The following is an 18,714-nucleotide window of genomic DNA, read 5'->3' on the forward strand; positions in this document are numbered from 1 at the left end:
AGCTTCCTGTTCTGCACAGCCGCAGAATTCAGCAAATGTTCTTGGTGGAAAACTGTAGCATGCTTGAGGCCACCCAAATCTCTACCAAAACTCTCCTGGTTTTTCTATTCACCAGCAGTGACCCCTGTAGGTAAAAAACCCTAAATCTGCGTCAGTAACTGACAAATGTCCCCAAGTTAAAAATGGCAACAAAAAGCTCAACTCTTCAAGATGTTCTCCCTCCAAAGTATACAGACATACCTCTTAGATATTGCAGATTTGGTTCCAGACCACTGAAATAAAGCTAATATTGCAATAAAGCGAGTCACACAAATTTTTTGGTTTCCCAGTGCATATAAAGGTTATGTTTACACTATACTATAGTCTATTAAGTGTGCAATAGTATTATGTATAAAAATGTACATACTTTAATTAAAAAATACTTTATTGATAAAAAAATACTAACAACATGTGAGCCTTCAGTGAGTTGTAATCTTTTTGCTGGTGGAGGGTCTTACCTCAGTGTTGGTGGCTGCTGATGATCAGGGCGGTGGTGCTGAAGGTTGGGGTGGCGGTGGCAATTTCTTAAAATAAGGCAACAGTGAAGTTTGACAGATGAATCAACTCTTCTTTTCACGAAAGGTTTATCTGTAGCATGTGATGTTATTTGATAGCATTTTATCCACAGTAGAACTTCTTTCAAAATTGAAGTCAATCATCTCAAACCCTGCCGCTGCTTTATCAACTAAGTTCATGGAATATTCTAAACCCTTTGTTGTCATTTCAACAATGTTCACAACATCTTCACCAGGAGTAGGTTCCATCTCAAGAAACTACTTTCTTTGCTTATCCATAAGAAGCAACTCCTTATCCTTTCCAGTGTGATCATGAGATTGCAGCTGTTCAGTCACATCTTCAGGCTCCACTTCTAGTTCTCTTGCTGTTTTTGCCTCATCTGTAGTAACATCCTCCACTGAAGTCTTGAACCCTCAAAGTCATTCATGAGGTTCGGAATTAACTTTTTCCAGACTCTTGTTAATGTTGATATTTTGACCTCCTTCCATGAATCACAAATATTCTTAAATGCATCTAGAATGGTGAATCCTTTCCAGAAGGTTTTTGATATACTTAGCCTAGATCCATCAGAGGAATCACTCTGTATGGCAGCTACAGCCTGATAAAACATACTTCTTAAGTAAGACTTGAAAGTCAAACTTACTCCTTGATCCATGGGCTGCAGAATGGATGCTCTGTTAACAGGCATGAAAACAGCATTAATTTCCTTGTACATCTCCATCAGAGCTCATGGGTGACCAGGTACATTGTCAATAAGCAGTAATATTTTTTGAAAGGAATCTTTTCTTCTGAACAGTAGGTCTCAACAGTGGACTTAAAATATTCGGGAAACCATGCTGTAAATAGATGTGCTGTCATCCAGGCTTTTTTATTCTATTAGTATTTACAGAGCATAGACGGAGTAGAATTAGCAGGATTTTTGGAATGGTAAATGAGCATTAGATTCAACTTAAAGTCACCAGTTGTATTAGCTTTTAACAAGAGTCACCCTGTGCTTTGAAGCCTGGAAACCAGGCACTGACTTCTCCTCTCTAGCTATGAAAGTCTTAGATGAAGAGGAGGCTGCAGTGATTCATGACTATAGTCCCAGCTACTCAGGAGGCTGAGGCAGGAGGATCGCTTGAGCCCAGAAATTCAAGACCACCCTGGGCAATATAGCAAGACCTTGTCTCTTTAAAAAATAAAAAGAAAAGAAAGTCATAGATAGCATTTTCTTCCAATACAGTATAAGGCTGTTTCTTGTACATTGAAAATCTGCTGTATGGTATACCCACCTTCATCAATTATATGAGCTAGAGCTTCTAGATAACTTGTTTCAGCTGTCTGGTGTACCCCCACCTTCCTCAATTATATTAGCTAGAGCTTCTAGAAAACTTGTTTCAGCTGTTTGGTGTACCCCACCATAATCAATTATATTAGTAGAGCTTCTACATAACTTGCTTCAGCTGTTTGGTGTATGCCACCTTCATCAATTATATTAGCTAGAGCTTCTAGATAACTTGTCTCAGCTGTCTGGTGTACCACACCTTAGTTCTATTAGCTAGAGCTTCTAGATGACTTGTTTCAGCTGTCTGGTGTACCCCACCTTCATCAGTTATATTAGCTAGAGCTTCCAGATAACTTGTTTCAGCTGTCTGGTGTACCCCACCTTTGTTATATTAGCTAGAGCTTCTGGATGACTTGTTTCAGCTGTCTGGTATACCCCACCTTCATCAGTTATATTAGTTAGAGCTTCCAGATAACTTGTTTCAGCTGCCTGGTGTACCCCACCTTCATCAATTATATTAGGTAGAGCTTCCAGGTAACTTGTTTCAGCGGTCTGGTGTACCCCACCTTAGTTATATTAGGTACAGCTTCTAGATAACTTCTTTCAGCTGTTTGGTGTACCCCACCTTAGTTATATTAGCTAGAGCTTCTAGATAACTTGTTTCAGCTGTTTGGTGTACCCCACCTTAGTTATATTAGCTAGAGCTTCTAGATAATTTGTTTCAGCTGTTTGATGTACCGCACCTTCACCAATTATATTAGCTAGCACTTCTAGATAACTTGTTTCAGCTGTCTAGTGTACCCCACCTTAGTTATATTAACTACCGCTTCTAGATAACTTGTTTCAGCTGTTTGGTGCACCCCACCTTCATCAATTATATTATTTAGCGCTTCTACAGAACTTGTTTCAGCTTCCTGGTGTACCCCACCTTAGTTATATTATTAGGTAGAGCTTCTAGATAACTTGTTTCAGCTGTTTGATGTACCCCACTTCATCAATTATATTAGCTAGAGCTTCTAGATAATTTGTTTCAGCTGTTTGGTGTACCCCACTTTAGTTATATTATTAGGTAGTGCTTCTAGATAACTTGTTTCAGCTGTTTGGTGTACCTCACCTTCAATTATATTAGCTAGAGCTTCTAGATAACCTGTTTCAGCTGTCTGGTATACCCCACCTTTATGAATTATATTAGCTAGAGCTTCTAGATAACTTGTTTCAGCTGTCTGGCATACCCCACCTTAGTTATATTATTAGGTAGAGCTTCTAGATGACTTGTTTCAGCTGTCTGGTGTACCCCACCTTCATCAATTATATTAGCTAGAGCTTCTAGATAACTTGTTTCAGCTGTCTGGCATACCCCACCTTAGTTATATTATTAGGTAGAGCTTCTAGATGACTTGTTTCAGCTGTCTGGTGTACCCCACCTTCATCAATTATATTAGCTAGAGCTTCTAGATAACTTGTTTCAGCTGTCTGGCATACCCCACCTTAGTTATATTATTAGGTAGAGCTTCTAGATGACTTGTTTCAGCTGTCTGGTGTACCCCACCTTCATCAATTATATTAGCTAGAGCTTCTAGATAACTTGTTTCAGCTGTCTGGCATACCCCACCTTAGTTATATTATTAGGTAGAGCTTCTAGATGACTTGTTTCAGCTGTCTGGTGTACCCCACCTTCATCAATTATATTAGCTAGAGCTTCTAGATAACTTGTTTCAGCTGTCTGGCATACCCCACCTTAGTTATATTATTAGGTAGAGCTTCTAGATGACTTGTTTCAGCTGTCTGGTGTACCCCACCTTCATCAATTATATTAGCTAGAGCTTCTAGATAACTTGTTTCAGCTGTCTGGGGTACCCTACTTTAGTTATATTAGCTACAGCTTCTAGATAACTTGTTTCAGCTGTCTGGTGTTCCCACCTTCATCAATTGTCTAGATAACTTGCTTCAGCTTCTACATCAGCATTTGTACTCACCTTGTACTTTTGTTTGATGGAGATGACTTCTTTTCTCAAACTTCATCAACCAACCTCTACTAGTTTCCTACTTTTCTTCTGCAGCTTCCTCACCTTTCTCCGCCATCATAGAATTGAAGAGTGTTAGGGCCTTGCTCTGGATTAAGCTTTAGCTTAAAGGAATGTTGTAGTTTCTATGATCTTTTATTCAGACCACTAAAATTTCCTCCATTATCGGCAACAAGGTTATTGGGCATTCTTATTATTTATGTGTTCCCTGATGGAGCACCTTAATTTCCCTCGAAAACTTTTCTTTTGCGTTTTCAACTTGACTAACTGGTATAAGAGGTCTAGCTTTCAGCCTGTCTTGGCTTTCAACATGCCTTCCTCACTAAGCTTAATCATTTCTGGTTTTTGATTTAAAGTGAGAGACCTCAACTCTACCTTTCACTTGAACACTTAGAGGCCATTGTAGGGTTATTAATTGGCCTAATTTCCATATTGTTGTGTCTCAGGGAATAGAGAGGCCCAAGGAGGAACAGCCAGTGGTGGAGCAGTCAGAACACACATAAGATTCATGGATTAAGTTTGCTATCTTCTATGGGCATGGCTCATGGTGCTCCCAAACAATTACACTGATCACAGATCACCATAAGAGATGTTAATAATAATGAAAACATATGAAATATTATCTTAACATGACACAGAGACACAAAGTGAGCACATGCTGTTAGAAAAATAACACCAATAGACTTGCTTGATGCAGGTTGCTACAGATCTTCAATTTGTAAAGAGAAAAACCTCAGTATCTGTGAAGCTCAGTAAACCAAAGCATGGTAAAACTGTGCCTGTAGTTCTTTTAGTTCTCGATGCCTCAGCTGCCCACTGCTGCATTCAGATTCCATTTCTGTATTTTATCTGGTTTATTGGACAAAAGCACTAGACTGCTGCTAGCTATTCTAGCCCACTTGGAATCAGAAGTCATCAAGATTGAATTTTTAATTTTTATTTTGAGGAAAACAAAAATGAAAAAATTGGGAACAATTTCACACCTCTTGTAGGATTCATTTAGAGATGTGTTGAAGTGCTTAAAATTATACTTGGAATTAGTTCTATGATATTTCTTTGCCATGCCAGTTACCCAAGGTACTTTCTTAAAAGATTGAAATAATGCAGTATATTAGTAGACTTTATTTTTTAATATTCGTGTACTCAAATTTTAACATATACCGATAAAAGAGAACCTAAAAATTATTTATTTTAAATATTAGTCTATCCAGACATAAAGAGGAATACAAATGTATTTTATACGTGTAGAGAAAACCAGTCTTATATGGTTTGTTTATGTAATATAACTTTTTATTTTTCAGCATCTAACATTCACAAGGGAATTTGATTCAGATTCTCTCAGACATTATAGCTGGGCTGCAGACACCTTAGACAATGTCAATCTTGTCTCAAGCCCTGTTCATTCTGGGTAAGTAGTCTAAATGCCACTTTTCTTGATTAATTACTTAACATTGTATTTATTGTTTACAGTTATAAATTCATGTTGAAAAGCTTCATGTATATGAATATATTCACATTTGAAATATGGTCTGGGTGCAGTGGCTCAGGCCTGTAATCCTAGCACCTGGGGAGGCCAAGGTGGGAGGATTGCTTGAGGCTATGAGTTTGAGACCAGCCTGGGCAAAATAGCTAGACCTAGTCTCTACAGAAAAATAAAAAGAAATATGTACTCATTAGTGAGTATATGTGACATGTATTTGTAAATCCTTAGTAAATGTTTTTTCCTAAGCAAATCTGTGTATTTTTATTGATAAAAACACAGTGCTGGAAAAAATAATTAAATTATTAGTATGGCAAACTTTCCTGGCTATTCTGATCATCTAGGTCTTTAATAATCCTTTACAAAAATTTCCTTTTCAATAACATTTAAAAAAAAAATTTAAGCATAGTCATTTTTCTTCCTTGGAATTTCAAATGATTTTTTTTTTCTGGTATCTGATTTTTCTTTTCAATAGCAAAATTAAGTATGTAGGTATTTCTGTTAATTTACCTCACTGATTTTGTGCTTCGCTTCTTATGATACAACAATGTCTCTCAAATATTTAGTTTCCAAATAAGCAGTCAGCTCTGATGTTCTCATTTTTTTCTCATATGATATAGGCCTTTGATTTGACAGATGATTAAACTTGAACTTCCAATCAACAGTCAGTACCTTCTGCATTCCTAAAATATAATTTCAATTAAGTTGTGTTAAGTTATAATTGGAAAACAGGAAATGAATTTATATTTAAAAAGTGAAGAAGGTACAAATGTCTGTACACTGGAAGTGCTGTGGTCAAACCCCTGTCAAAGCCTCTTCAGGCTGACTCACTGGTCAATGGAATTTAAGGCAGGAGGTGAAAAGGGGACCCGTTTCAGTTACTGAATAGATATATCAGTATATTTTTAGATAACTGGATTCTTCACTTATAGGTAATTGAAACTTGAGATAATTGACATCCATGTAAACAGAAAAAATCAATTCATTAAAATAATGACTATCTGAAGGTATTTTTGCCTTTGAAATTGGCATTTAGGCTGTAAGTTAATTGTGATCAAGGACAAGAGCGGACTGATTTGGAATTAGATAAGTTAACAATAATTAACATTTATGAAGTACCTTGTGTATTACATGAAGTAATTTCTGCTGGTTCTAATTAAATTGTTAATAGCTAACATATACGTATTTCTTGTCATGTACCTGGCATTGTGCTAAATCTTTTACATGTGTTGTCTCATTTAATATTTATGTGAACCTTAAAATGACACTGTGAGATAGGTATTATTACCCCCTTTTTACAAACAAAAGTCTGAGACTCAAAGGAATGTTTCAGGTTATTTAAAGTATCATGGTAGATTTTGGCCCGGTAACACCACAATTCTGAGAAACAAATCAATGCAATGTCATTCAAATAGGAATAATTTACATGAAAGTGCTTTGTAAATTATACATTGTATGGTGAGCATTGAATCATCAACATTGCATTTCTTTAACTCAACTAGAAAAACCTTGAATTATTATAATAATCATTTGAAACTGCTTAAAATATTTATACAATTTAGATGTATATGAATCTAAAATTGCAAAAGCAAAAAAAACCGGATTTGAGAAGTAAAATATAAAATATCTGGGATACATTCAGAAGCCAGACATGTCAAAGTGTTTTTTGGATAAAGCTTGGTGAATTGACAACCGTGTTACAAAGGCCTAGAAGCATTACTTTGTACTCTCTCTAAATGAAAGACGAGTACTAGGGTTTAATTTAGTAAACTGAGAAGTTGAGGAAACAGGATAATAAAATCAGAAATGGACTTTCCCATACATTGGAGACAATGAAGTATTTGAATACTTAAGTTATCTCCCCTTCCCCTTGAACTTTATTGAAGACAATAGAGACAATAGACATGTGCAGGAAAACAAAAGTAATGGCAGCTAGTGTGAATTTATTTGAAAAGGAAAATATAGACCTGGTGTGCACTTGGAAATATTTCACTTTTGCCAGGTCTGTGGAGTAGTTTGTACAGCCAGCCATAAGGCAAATATTTTTCCAGGTTGTCTCACAAATGCCAAATGCCTCGGTTTCATTTTCTGACGGTTTTTATTTTTGCTTTGCTTGTCTTTGACATTTTCTGTTGCTTGCTCCTAATTATCTTACATTAATTTTTCCCATTTGCTTTCTAAATTATTTTGCAGCTATTCTTCTCCACTTCCTCAGTATGATTCAAGGTGATAACCGTGTCCTTTATGTGAACCATTTTTTTTTGTATTTTTAGTTTATGTGCCTTTTTCTTGCAGTTAGATTGTGTCAGTGTCTGTAGTGTATCAGCATTTGTCATCCTGCTGTTCCTAAATCTTAGAAATATTCATGTATAGTTTTAGGATCGTTTGTAGAATTCATGCTGTAGTTTAAATGTTAGTAAGATACGGATATTAATATTATATATCATCTTTTAATTTGTTTCTATAACTTATATTGCATGACTTTTTTTTTTTGGACAGAATATGTAAGGAATGAGTTTGGAAAACAAATCACTGTATTTTATAATGTTATTGAATAATAGGACCCATATCCTGTTTAACAGATAGTTCCACCTCTCCTCAGTCTGTTGACCCTATGAAGCTGGAAGCCCTAGAACCATAAATGGCTGTTAGTGAGCACCAGCCATACACTATGTGCTATGCAGAACACAGAAAAAGGACTCTTTCAGTTTATTTTTAAAATCATCTTAGCCATAATATTTTTTCCATTTGGTTCTGATATTCTTTATATCTGGGATATTTTTATATTAATACTGATAAGTCTTACCTTACCTTCAGACTGCTCAGCTATAGTCAGCTGTCCATGTGTTCTTTCTATCTGTTGATCCATCTGTTAGTATTAGTAACTAAGTCTCACCTACACAGTTTCTAAGCACACGTAGCAAAATAGTTCATTGTGTTCATCGATTTATCTGATAAACATTTATCATGTGCCTATTTTGTGTTGGAACTGTACTCAGTTCTGCAGGTCAAGCAGTGAACGAGGCAGAACTAATCAGAATTACTGCCTCTATTGTTGAGGCTCAGCTGTTTCCATGACAAACATTCCCCTGGGAACACGCCAGTGTGTGTTTGTACTAACACAACTGAATCCTCAAACCCAGAGTTTGTCTTGTGTCATTTTTAATCCATTCTGTTACTATGATTCCCAATGACAAGTTGATTTTAACTACTAAATGCAGGGGAAGATCATATTTTATCTTATGATATTGTCATATTGCCTTTGTTACTGAATATGTAGTCGTTGAATGTGTATATGTCTAAGAAAATGTAGGCAGCCCAGAGCAATTTCAAGCGAGCTTCCTAACATTTAGCATTGGAAACAATTCATGTGGACCCTTGTAGAGGGGAAGAAGTATCTTTTTCTTTGACTAGGGAGGAATGGTTTTTGTTTTCCAGATAGTCAGTCTTTTCCCCTCTTACCTTGAATATCATACTGGTCCCAGTCTCTAGAAATTGATAGAATATTATCAAAGACATAAATTAATCCTGAATAAAATGGTTAAATCAAAAATGAGCAAAAGGGTGTGAAGATGAGAGGGCCTTACTGATGAGCGGAGCTGGTTCTAGAAATCTCATCAGCTGAAAAATGTCCCCATCCTATTACCTCTCTCCCTGGGGCTTGCAGGCCAACTTCCTTTGTTGAAAGGCCACTCTTCAGAAAAGGGTCCCCAGCTAGAGTGTCCACGCAAGGTCTTAAAACCTATTTCAGGATGTTAGTATTGTTTTTAGATGAATTAATAGTAAAGAATTTTGATGGATGGGTTATTTTTTTCTCCCCCCAGAAAAATTTTAAGAATTCAAACAATTTTCTAAGTATCAACATTTGATGCTGTTCTAGTAATATTTTCAAATCTAGAAATTAGAATGCAAAGATATGTTCATGTTTCCCTGTCTGACCTTAACACTTCCTTTTGTTTGGGCTCGTTGATTTGTTTACCAGAGTGCTCGTAACTCTGCGATGATGGTGTGAGCGCTTGTACATGACAGACAGTAAGGATGCCACTTTGCTCCCACCCAGATATGACACAGTTAATTTCTTTACATTTCCATATCTACATGCAGGCTCTTTTTCCTTACTAGCTTTAATATAAAGGCTAATGGCAGAATTATATAATGTAGCGACATTTCCTTGGAAGTCTGTTGCATTTTTTATATTGCTGTATAAAATATTTAAATGTTATTTCATACAGCTTTTAAACCCATATTTATACTGAAAAGATTTAATCCCTTTCCATCAAAATTGCCGTAGCAAATCTAGTCATTTCCTGCTTTTATTCTTATATTCTGCTTCATCATAGTAAAAGTTAGTACTGGTATGATTAAATGTACATTCATTTTATGAGCTGTATATATTAAGACATACCGTGGAGTTTCATCTTACTTGTGGGGGAGAGAGATTCCGTGGGCAGCATATGGCAAAAACCACTTACAGTGAAAAATGACCCTTGAATATACCTTAAACCACCCACAAAGACCACAGATCTCTTAATGCTTGAGAGTCCTTTTAATATCCAGTTTTTATTCCAGTTTTGACGCATGCACTGTTCCTTCAATTTGAGCATCTGCTAAAGTGGTTGGCTTCTGCTAGGGGACTGTGTTCCACCAACAATAAGTTGTGTCTCAGTTTTTACCGAGTGCACAAGTTCAGCGGCGCATGTTTGATGTGACTCCACCGTATTTACTTCCAGTTGATCTTTAAAGAGAGGAAATGGTAGCCCCATTGTCTGTCGCTTTAAACTGTAACATTTAATTTCACAACTTGCGGTGAAGACAGTTTATCTCTCTCCCTGATTCGCCCTCTGATCTTCTCCCTGCAGGTTTCTGGTTAGCTTTATGGTGGACGCAAGAGGGGGCTCCATGAGAGGAAGCCGTCACCATGGGATGAGAATCATTATTCCTCCACGCAAGTGTACGGCTCCCACCCGCATCACCTGCCGTTTGGTAAAGAGACATAAACTGGCCAACCCACCCCCCATGGTGGAAGGAGAGGGATTAGCCAGTAGGCTGGTAGAAATGGGTCCTGCAGGGGCACAATTTTTAGGGTAAGTTGTTTTGTCAATTTTAATCTTGGCCCTCATACCACATCTTTGACTTTCTTCACCCTTGTTAACTCAAGGAGTTAACTCTTGAAACTGCTCAGTCGGACCTGATCGAGTATACTTTTTGTGTAGTGCCAAAGGTCACAAAGCTGTGTGATTCTGTGAAAGGCTCATAGGCTGATACTTCCTTAACTCGGTTTGCTGGTGAAGGCTTTTACTAACTGAGAAGCATGTTCTCTGCTCAGCAAGTGCACGGAACCCTAGTGGTACCCATGGAAGTCAAGGCACCATTCTTAGGAAAACATACAGATGCTGGAATTATATATCACCACGTGGAATAAATGGCTACTTTGGGGACATGTCTTTTTAAAGAAAAATTTTAGGGGAATGATCCACTGTGATATGGTATTTTACAAAAAAAGGAAAAATAAATTTAATTCATTTTCTGAGGTGGCACTTGGGTGCAAATCAGGCAGGCTCTGTCGTGACGGACAGTTTGTTCACAATTTCCCCTTCTCGTTTCTCTTCCTGCTGCATGGATGTTATTCAGTAAACTGCATCTTCCTACCAATCCTCCCCCTGTAAATGAGGGTGAGAGCTTGGTTAGCCGAATCCTGCAGCTTGGGCCTCAAGGAACAAAATTTATTGGGTAGGACCTTTATAGACAAGATACAGAATGTCTACAATTTTTTTTCCATTTTCAATTTTTTTCTGTCACACCCATGGTCTGATTCTTGTCTTAAGTTTATTTTTATTTTTTTTCAGTTTTTTTTTTAATGCTTTCAGTTGATGTGTGTCACTGAAAGAAAAAAATAAATCATAGTGGCTTGACTTAATGTAGCACCGCTACCTACCTTGTGCTTTTCAAGCATGTGGAATTCACTGCAAGCATTCTGCTTTCATAACTCTGTGCTTTTGTAAACCTTTCTTTAATTTGAAATGTTTCTTCTGAATATGATACTTTTGAAGACAGACTGACAGTCTTTAATTTTAACCAAGTATAAGAGAAGATATTTTCAGGCTTTGAATCAACATATGCTATAAATGATATGTATGTACCTGTGTGTGTGTGTGAGTGCGTGAGAGAGTGTGTGTGTGTGTGTGTGTGTGTGTGTTTGTAATGAGATCTTAAAACAAGTACTTATTATGAGTACTGTGTAATCTCTGTGGGCTTTGAGAAGAAAAAGTCATCAGTAAGTAAACAGATTTTGAAAAGTCATTGGAATATAAGCAGGATATTTAAAGAAAATTAAATAGGCAGCAGATAGCATATTTGATTAAAGTTATTAAATTGTTTTGTTTTGTTTTGTTGAAGCTGAAACGCATTGGTATTTGTTGTTCGTTCGCTTGTCTGTTGGATTGGTGTATTTGCCTTGGCAGTCTGCATGAAGAAACCTGTCATGAAAAGTTATGCTTGGCTTTCACCTTGGTCAAAGACCCTTGTTCGTACCTTCTCTCCAATATCATTGAACGTCATACACAAAGCCACATTCCTTAAATATTTACAGAGACAGTATCTGACACATTAACCTGCAAAGATTGTATCTGGTTCTCAAAAATGAATAAAATGTAATGTCCAATTATAAAGTGTGATTAAAAACCTATGGTAAATATCTTAATAACTCTTGAAATTATTAACACTGTTAGGAATACTTGATTTTGTTTCCACCTATTAAAGAATAAAGGCATTCTAAAACATTATTCTTAATATCTTAAATTTGAATTAGTTATAATTATTTTGCCAAAAGTAAAATTATATTTATCATCCCCTTTTAAAGTGAATGCTTTTGTAATAAATCAAATACTCATGTTTTTGTTATTTGATCATTACAACTGCTATTCCTTTTTGTGCTCTTACCTATTTAATCCTGTATCTTGTGTTATCACATGTACATAAACACATAGGTTAAAAGGTGAGGTTACATACAACCTCTGTAGGAGAATAATGATACTGTCTGCTTAAATGTCATAAAATAAAGCTGCACAATCCAACTACATAAACTGTGTGTGATTGTGGTCTGCTTACTTCCATTCATCTTTTTTAGTATTAACCTATTTTAAAATTTAACAAAAATATATTTCCGTGGCTTGATTGGCTGTTTTCAATTTGCAGCCATTCTTTTACATTCCTTTTGCAAAAGGACACTGTCAAAAATTAATATGTCATTATATGACAAGTTCAAACAAACAAGTACTTTTTCAGAAAGTTTAAATGTTCCTATGCAGGTTATATTAGAGTCAGGAAATGAAGCTGCCCACTACCATTTCACAAATTGAAAATCATAGAAACTCTTAACTATACAGGCCATGAAAGTCATAAAAACTGACTGTGAAGGAGTAAATATCGATTGTTTTCTTGCTAAGGGAAAAAATATAGCCATAATCTTTCAAATTAGGATATTTACAGAATTTCTTTTTTAAAGAAATGACTGTGTCCTTTTAAATCATTAGCATTTTATATAATAAACCTATTACGTTTAAAAATGGACCAACTTTTCTATGGTCTATTTTGATAACTTTCAATTCTTTGATTCAAAATTCCTATTTATATGTGCTGAATATTTCCCCCCATTAAATCCAATGCCTAACATGTGGTAGACCTTCAAGAATTGTTTGTGAATGAATGAATGATGGCATGTTACCAGGCTTCTAATATTATTATTATTTAATTAGCAAATGATTCTGCAGCTTTGAAATCATTCCCAACCTTAGTGGCACCTCTGATTTTCAAATGAATACTGTTGATGAAACATTGTGTTAAGTACAGTACTATATATGTATTTCATTTGATACCAAAATAAGGTGGATTTTTTTTCCAGCCCTGTCATAGTGGAAATCCCTCACTTTGGGTCCATGAGAGGAAAAGAGAGAGAACTCATTGTTCTTCGAAGTGAAAATGGTGAAACATGGAAGGAGCATCAATTTGACAGTAAAAATGAAGATTTAACTGAATTACTTAATGGCATGGATGAAGGTAATGATGGCTCCTTGATTCTGGTAAATGTCTGCAGGTAGAAATCGAAGCATTGACTAAGTTAAGCGAAATAGTACCTGAATTTCACACGTTTGTATTTTAAGCTGGGACCCAGGATCTTCGGTTTTTATTGTTGTCTTTCTGTATCCTAAGGCATGACGTTCCATTTAATCGAACAGACTTTTTTCCCTGCAGCACAAATGTACAAATATTCTGATCATTCTTTCAGTCTTTAATCAAATATATCAGTCCTTCCAAAAATATCAAGAAAGTTTTTTAAGTCAAAAAAGGGTGAGGAGAGGGTGAAATAGTAACGGAAGGTGGTATACAAAGCATGCAGAACATTATGCCTAAAGTACACTCACATTTTATTTGGGGAATTATTATTTTCAGACTCCTTCAGCTCATTCAGTTTTCTCCCACGTTATTTCAATATTCTTCATGAATTTTTGATTTCTCTTGGGCCATAATTAGTTTTCTGAAAATAAGTTTCAGGATAATTATTGGAGTCTGTGGGGTTTCCATGTCATATTCTTTGACCTCGTAAGACTGGTATATATCTGAGCATGTCACTTTCTCATACACAACTTCTTCAGGCTCTCTGGTCGTTAGAACCATAGCAGTTTTTCTCAGTAGACATTGGGAATAATAGCCGAGTTTTGAGAGGAGGATTTTGATGCAGAGTTTTCCTTCAAAAGTGTTAAAAGAAATCAGAGATCAAGCTCACCATAAAATCTGATGTTATGAAGAGAAATATCCGAGCTAATCTTTCTTTTATGCTCACTTCCTAATCATTACAAATTCAGCAATTGTTTCAGATAACAGCTTTATTGGAGATCTAATTCACATTCCATAAAATTCAGTCTTTTACCTTTTAATTCACTGGCTTTTGGAACGCATCCCCTGTAGTCTCTCATGTTGTCAAAGTGTGGACAGAGGAGCTAAGCAAACTCAGAGGTCTCTGAGGAGTGACCTTGGGCAAGTTTCTTGATCCCTCTGAGCCTCTGTTTCTTCTGTAAAATGGAGATTACTTTCCTTACCTTGTAGAGTTATTGAAAATAAATAAAGTAATTATGTGAGGCAGATATGAAATACAGTCCTTGTCAGATAGTAGGCCCTTGATAAATATCAGTTGTTATTGCTACTATATTCATTCTGTAGAAAAAATTGTCATGCCAAAGGTTTGGTATAAAACACAGTCATCACCAACAATAAATTTAATGCCTTTACTGCAAGGTCGAGGGAAACTAATAAGTCTTGAATGTCTAGTATTACTAAGGCACTGAAGAAAAGCCTTTATAAAAAAAAAAAAATTCAAAAAGAAAGCATAGCACTGCAAAATAGGTGGGTTTAATCCCACTTTACCGATAAGGGAACTAAAGTTCAGAGAAGTCAAATAACTTATCTGAGGTCACCCTAGTAAGTAGCAGGGCTGGGGCTGAAATCTAGTTCGGCCTGTTTTCAAAGACTTTTAACTATATCCCACTTACTAGAGAAATGTATGTTCCTATGGTGTAGAAAATAAACCTACAGAGGAAAATTCCTACAAACCTCTAGATTTGGTCTAGCTTAGATTTGGCCTAGATTAAGTTCAGAAGAATAATCTTTTTGAATGAGTTATACGTGTGGTGAATATATATTATTTAATGAGTATATATATGCTGATATGTACATTATATCCCACCTACAACATCAAATGATTTCTGATGGATAGAAACATTTAACGGTAATTCAGATTTCTAGTTTTTATTGCCTTCTTCGGAGCATGAAATATAGTCATTCTCTTATAAGGAAATTTATTTTAAAAACCCACAATCAAAAGTTTTAAAATAAGTATACCCTAAGAAAAAGAATTAAATCAGCATTTGTGAAAATGCAGAAAGAATATGATGATTCAGGACAAAAAATGGAAAGAACAAGAGAAATGGGTTTCCCATGGATGATAGTTTTTTTATTGTTTTAAGGAAAATAAAGTATAAAATTTTCACGTATCCATCCAATATTTCTTAAGTGCTAAAGTGGATTGCTTATTTTTTAAATGTAGTATCTACTACACAAGGATTTTTTTTTTTTTTGGTTGAGACAGAGTCTCACTTTGTTGCCCAGGCTAGAGTGAGTGCCGTGGCGTCAGCTTAGCTCACAGCAACCTCAAACTCCTGGGCTCAAGCGATCCTACTGCCTCAGCCTCCCGAGTAGCTGGGACTACAGGCATGCGCCACTATGCCCGGCTAATTTTTTCTATATAGATTTTTAGGTGTCCATATAATGTCTTTCTATTTTTAGTAGAGACGGGGTCTCGCTCAGGCTGGTCTCGAACTCCTGACCTTGAGCAATCCACCCGCCTCGGCCTCCCAGAGTGCTAGGATTACAGGCGTGAGCCACCGCGCCCGGCCTTTTTTTTTTTTTTTTTTTTTTTTTTTTTTTAAATGGGTAGCTATCTTGATGCTGTAAGCTTCTTGAGGACAAGGTATATATCATTATCTTTGAATCACCGTTACCAGGGACAGTGCTGATTTAGATACTCACTGAATCCTGGGAGAGCGGGTAGAAAGATAACCTCAATATAATATATAGCTGTCTGGAGGAAAGGTCTCATTAATCTATTTCCTCTATTCCATCCTTCATTAGTGTTAATATCCAGGATAAAAAAAAATAAAGATGAGCATTTACTTTGCAAAGGAAAAGTTCTGAGAAAGTTACCATATTCTGGAAGAATATTGACTATTTTAAGACAGTGCTGTACGATAGAACTTTATGATAATGGAAGTGGTCTGTATCTGTGCTGTCCAGTACAATAATTGCTAGACACATGTGGCTTTTGGGCACTTGAAATGTGACTAGTGCAACTGAGGAAGGTAATTTTTAATTTTATTTAATTTGAATTAATTTCTAATAGTCATATGTAGCCAGTGGCTGTCTCATGGTACAGTGCAGTTCTAGTAAGAACACTGAATACTCTAATTATATATTCTCCTTCATTTTTGAGTATACATTATAGTGTGTCCTATCGGGCAGAAGAAGAAATTTTTTTTAATTAAGATTTATTTATCGAGTGGACTTCCTTGATTTCATGCTGATATCTCTTCATTTTGTTTTTAATAAACCAGTTTTCAAACAGGAATTAGTTACATCTTTGCTCAATGGAGTGAGGCCCCAAGCAAGTGCTGCCATGTAGAGGGCATCTGTCAGACTTTTTAAAGAAGCAATAATATAATCCCCCACCCTAAATTCTATGTCTTATTTTGGAAATAGTAGGTAGGGTTTCTTTGCTACATTTTTAAAGACCAGATAAACTTTGGTTCCGCTTTAGACAATTAAAAAAAATGTAAATACCTCCAGGTTTAAAGAATCAAGCACTGGGAAGCCACTAGAATGACAAGGAGGACTGAATTTTCAAGGGACAGAGGTTTTCTCCATTTATTTAATTTAAGAATAATAATAAAAGAACAACCACACATTTTATGACTGAAGCTCAGACTTCATACCGAGCTCAAGCCCCACTACCCACCACTCTTCTCCAGACCCCAAAGACACTTCATTTTTATCAGACCCTTTCCCCCTCCAAAAACAGGCAAAAATAAAAATCAATCTGTCTTTTTAAAAAGTCAACCTATCTTTTTCCTTGAAGATCCAACTAGCGGACGCTCTCTCCTGAGTAGAGAAGCGTAAGCACAGTTCAGGAGGGTTCAAGTTTTTTATGGTCTTTATCCTCTCCACTCTGTTCCCCTGCTTTTTTTTGCTCCTGGGTAACTGTTAGTTAACAAGATGAAAATGGTTCCTGAAGTAAACTAGTGACCAGATCACTGAAGAGTTCCTTAAAGAAAAGAGAAATAAATCATTCTACCATTATTTTATTTAACCTATTAATTTTATAACAGTTAAGCTTTATCTGTCATCTGTGGCAAATGACCCTTGATAATATTTGTTTCTTTATAAATGTCTCCTTTTTAAACCCCCTTCTCCATAAATGAATTGCATGTCCTACTTTATAACCAATCTATATGCTATTTTTATATTAGTCCTGTTGTACACTCTTCTCCGAAAATCTTTTTCTTTTTAAGTCACTGCCCTGCATCTATACTCTGAAAATCTTAAAACTCAAATATTTAAAAATCATTTTAGCAAATATTTTGATCAGTGATTTTTATTAAACAACATAATTGTAAAGATCAGATTATGTTTCTATCGTGTTTTACAATGTGCAGAGCCTTTCCATCAAGTTTAACTTTTAGAATAACTCCAGAGAAAGACAGATTCAAGGAGGAGGGTAATTTGGCCAGTACTATGTGGTGGTTAGGATCGTAATCAGTAGAAGTCACATAGGCCAGAATTCGCATCCTGGCTTTACCACTTACTGGTTGTGTGACCCTAACCATGCACTCAACCTCTCTAAACCTTAGTTTAAGTCTGTAAAGTGAGGCTGCTTCATAGGGAACTAAGGGAGAATAGATGAGCAAATGTATGTAAAGTTGTAGCACAATGCCTGATACATGAGAATCACTCGATGTTTAGTCACGGTCACAGGTGCCGTGTAAGTTGTGCAGGAAATCAAGTGGGGTCTGAAATCCTTTCTCTTCCACTTGCCAAGCCATCTGCCCTGACAGTGGCCCACAGGATAGAGGGGCACTTTTCTCTAATTTGTTCAAAGCTACTATCTAGTTGCCAAGTCATGTACCTGTGGGGTTGTGTCTATCCCAAGTGGGCACCCTTTTGCAAATTGTACAAAGATACCATATGGGCTGGTGGAAACCCTGGTCACGGTTGATGAGGGTGGCACACACCCCATCACTACTGCCTAGTTGGGAACTAGTAAATAGGTAGATGCAAACTTCCAAAACCTGGACCTCTGACTCTACAGTTGTCTCCCGACAGTACTCCTTTGCCTCTGTGTGTTCTTGAATGAAACATGCCTGTGAAAGTGCTTTGTGTAGAACAACAGTGTCACATAAATGTCAGCTGGTATTTAAATTTTCCATTACTAATCAAGGCACCCTCTCAGTTCTTGTATGACTCAAAAGGATGTGGTATATATTCAGGAGAAACTGTAGCTGCAAAATAAGGGGAATTAAGAGTTATTTATAAAGCATCAATGCTTGTGCTAATGAAGCAGGTGTGTTAGCAAAGCTCTATTGAGGTAAGAGGCTAGAATGACACAGAGGACAGTTGGCCCGGGTGTGAAGAACCTCCCATTACCACTAAGGTATCATGTGGCAGAAACAACTTTTCTCTTTGGCAGCAGATGTAGATCTTGTTCTAGCCCTTGTCAATTCGTGTATTCTCAGCAAAGGAAAAGACACTGCAAACAGAAAACAAACACTCATTTCCCCCACCCC

The 18,714-nt window shown here is 36.4% G+C and overlaps 1 protein-coding gene across 2 annotated transcripts in view; it reads left to right on the forward strand.

Moving 5' to 3' along the window:
• ANK3 (ankyrin 3) overlaps positions 1-18,714 on the forward strand; it is a 317,709-nt gene that overhangs the window by 232,731 nt on the left and 66,264 nt on the right. For both annotated transcript variants that reach the window (XM_069460452.1, XM_069460453.1), the window contains 3 exons: positions 5,148-5,254; positions 10,186-10,410; positions 13,227-13,381. In XM_069460452.1, the coding sequence (XP_069316553.1) occupies positions 5,148-5,254; positions 10,186-10,410; positions 13,227-13,381 (487 nt within the window). The remainder of the gene's footprint in view (positions 1-5,147; positions 5,255-10,185; positions 10,411-13,226; positions 13,382-18,714) is intronic.

This window comes from Eulemur rufifrons, chromosome 28, assembly GCF_041146395.1.
Source record: "Eulemur rufifrons isolate Redbay chromosome 28, OSU_ERuf_1, whole genome shotgun sequence".
Taxonomy (NCBI): domain Eukaryota; kingdom Metazoa; phylum Chordata; class Mammalia; order Primates; family Lemuridae; genus Eulemur; species Eulemur rufifrons.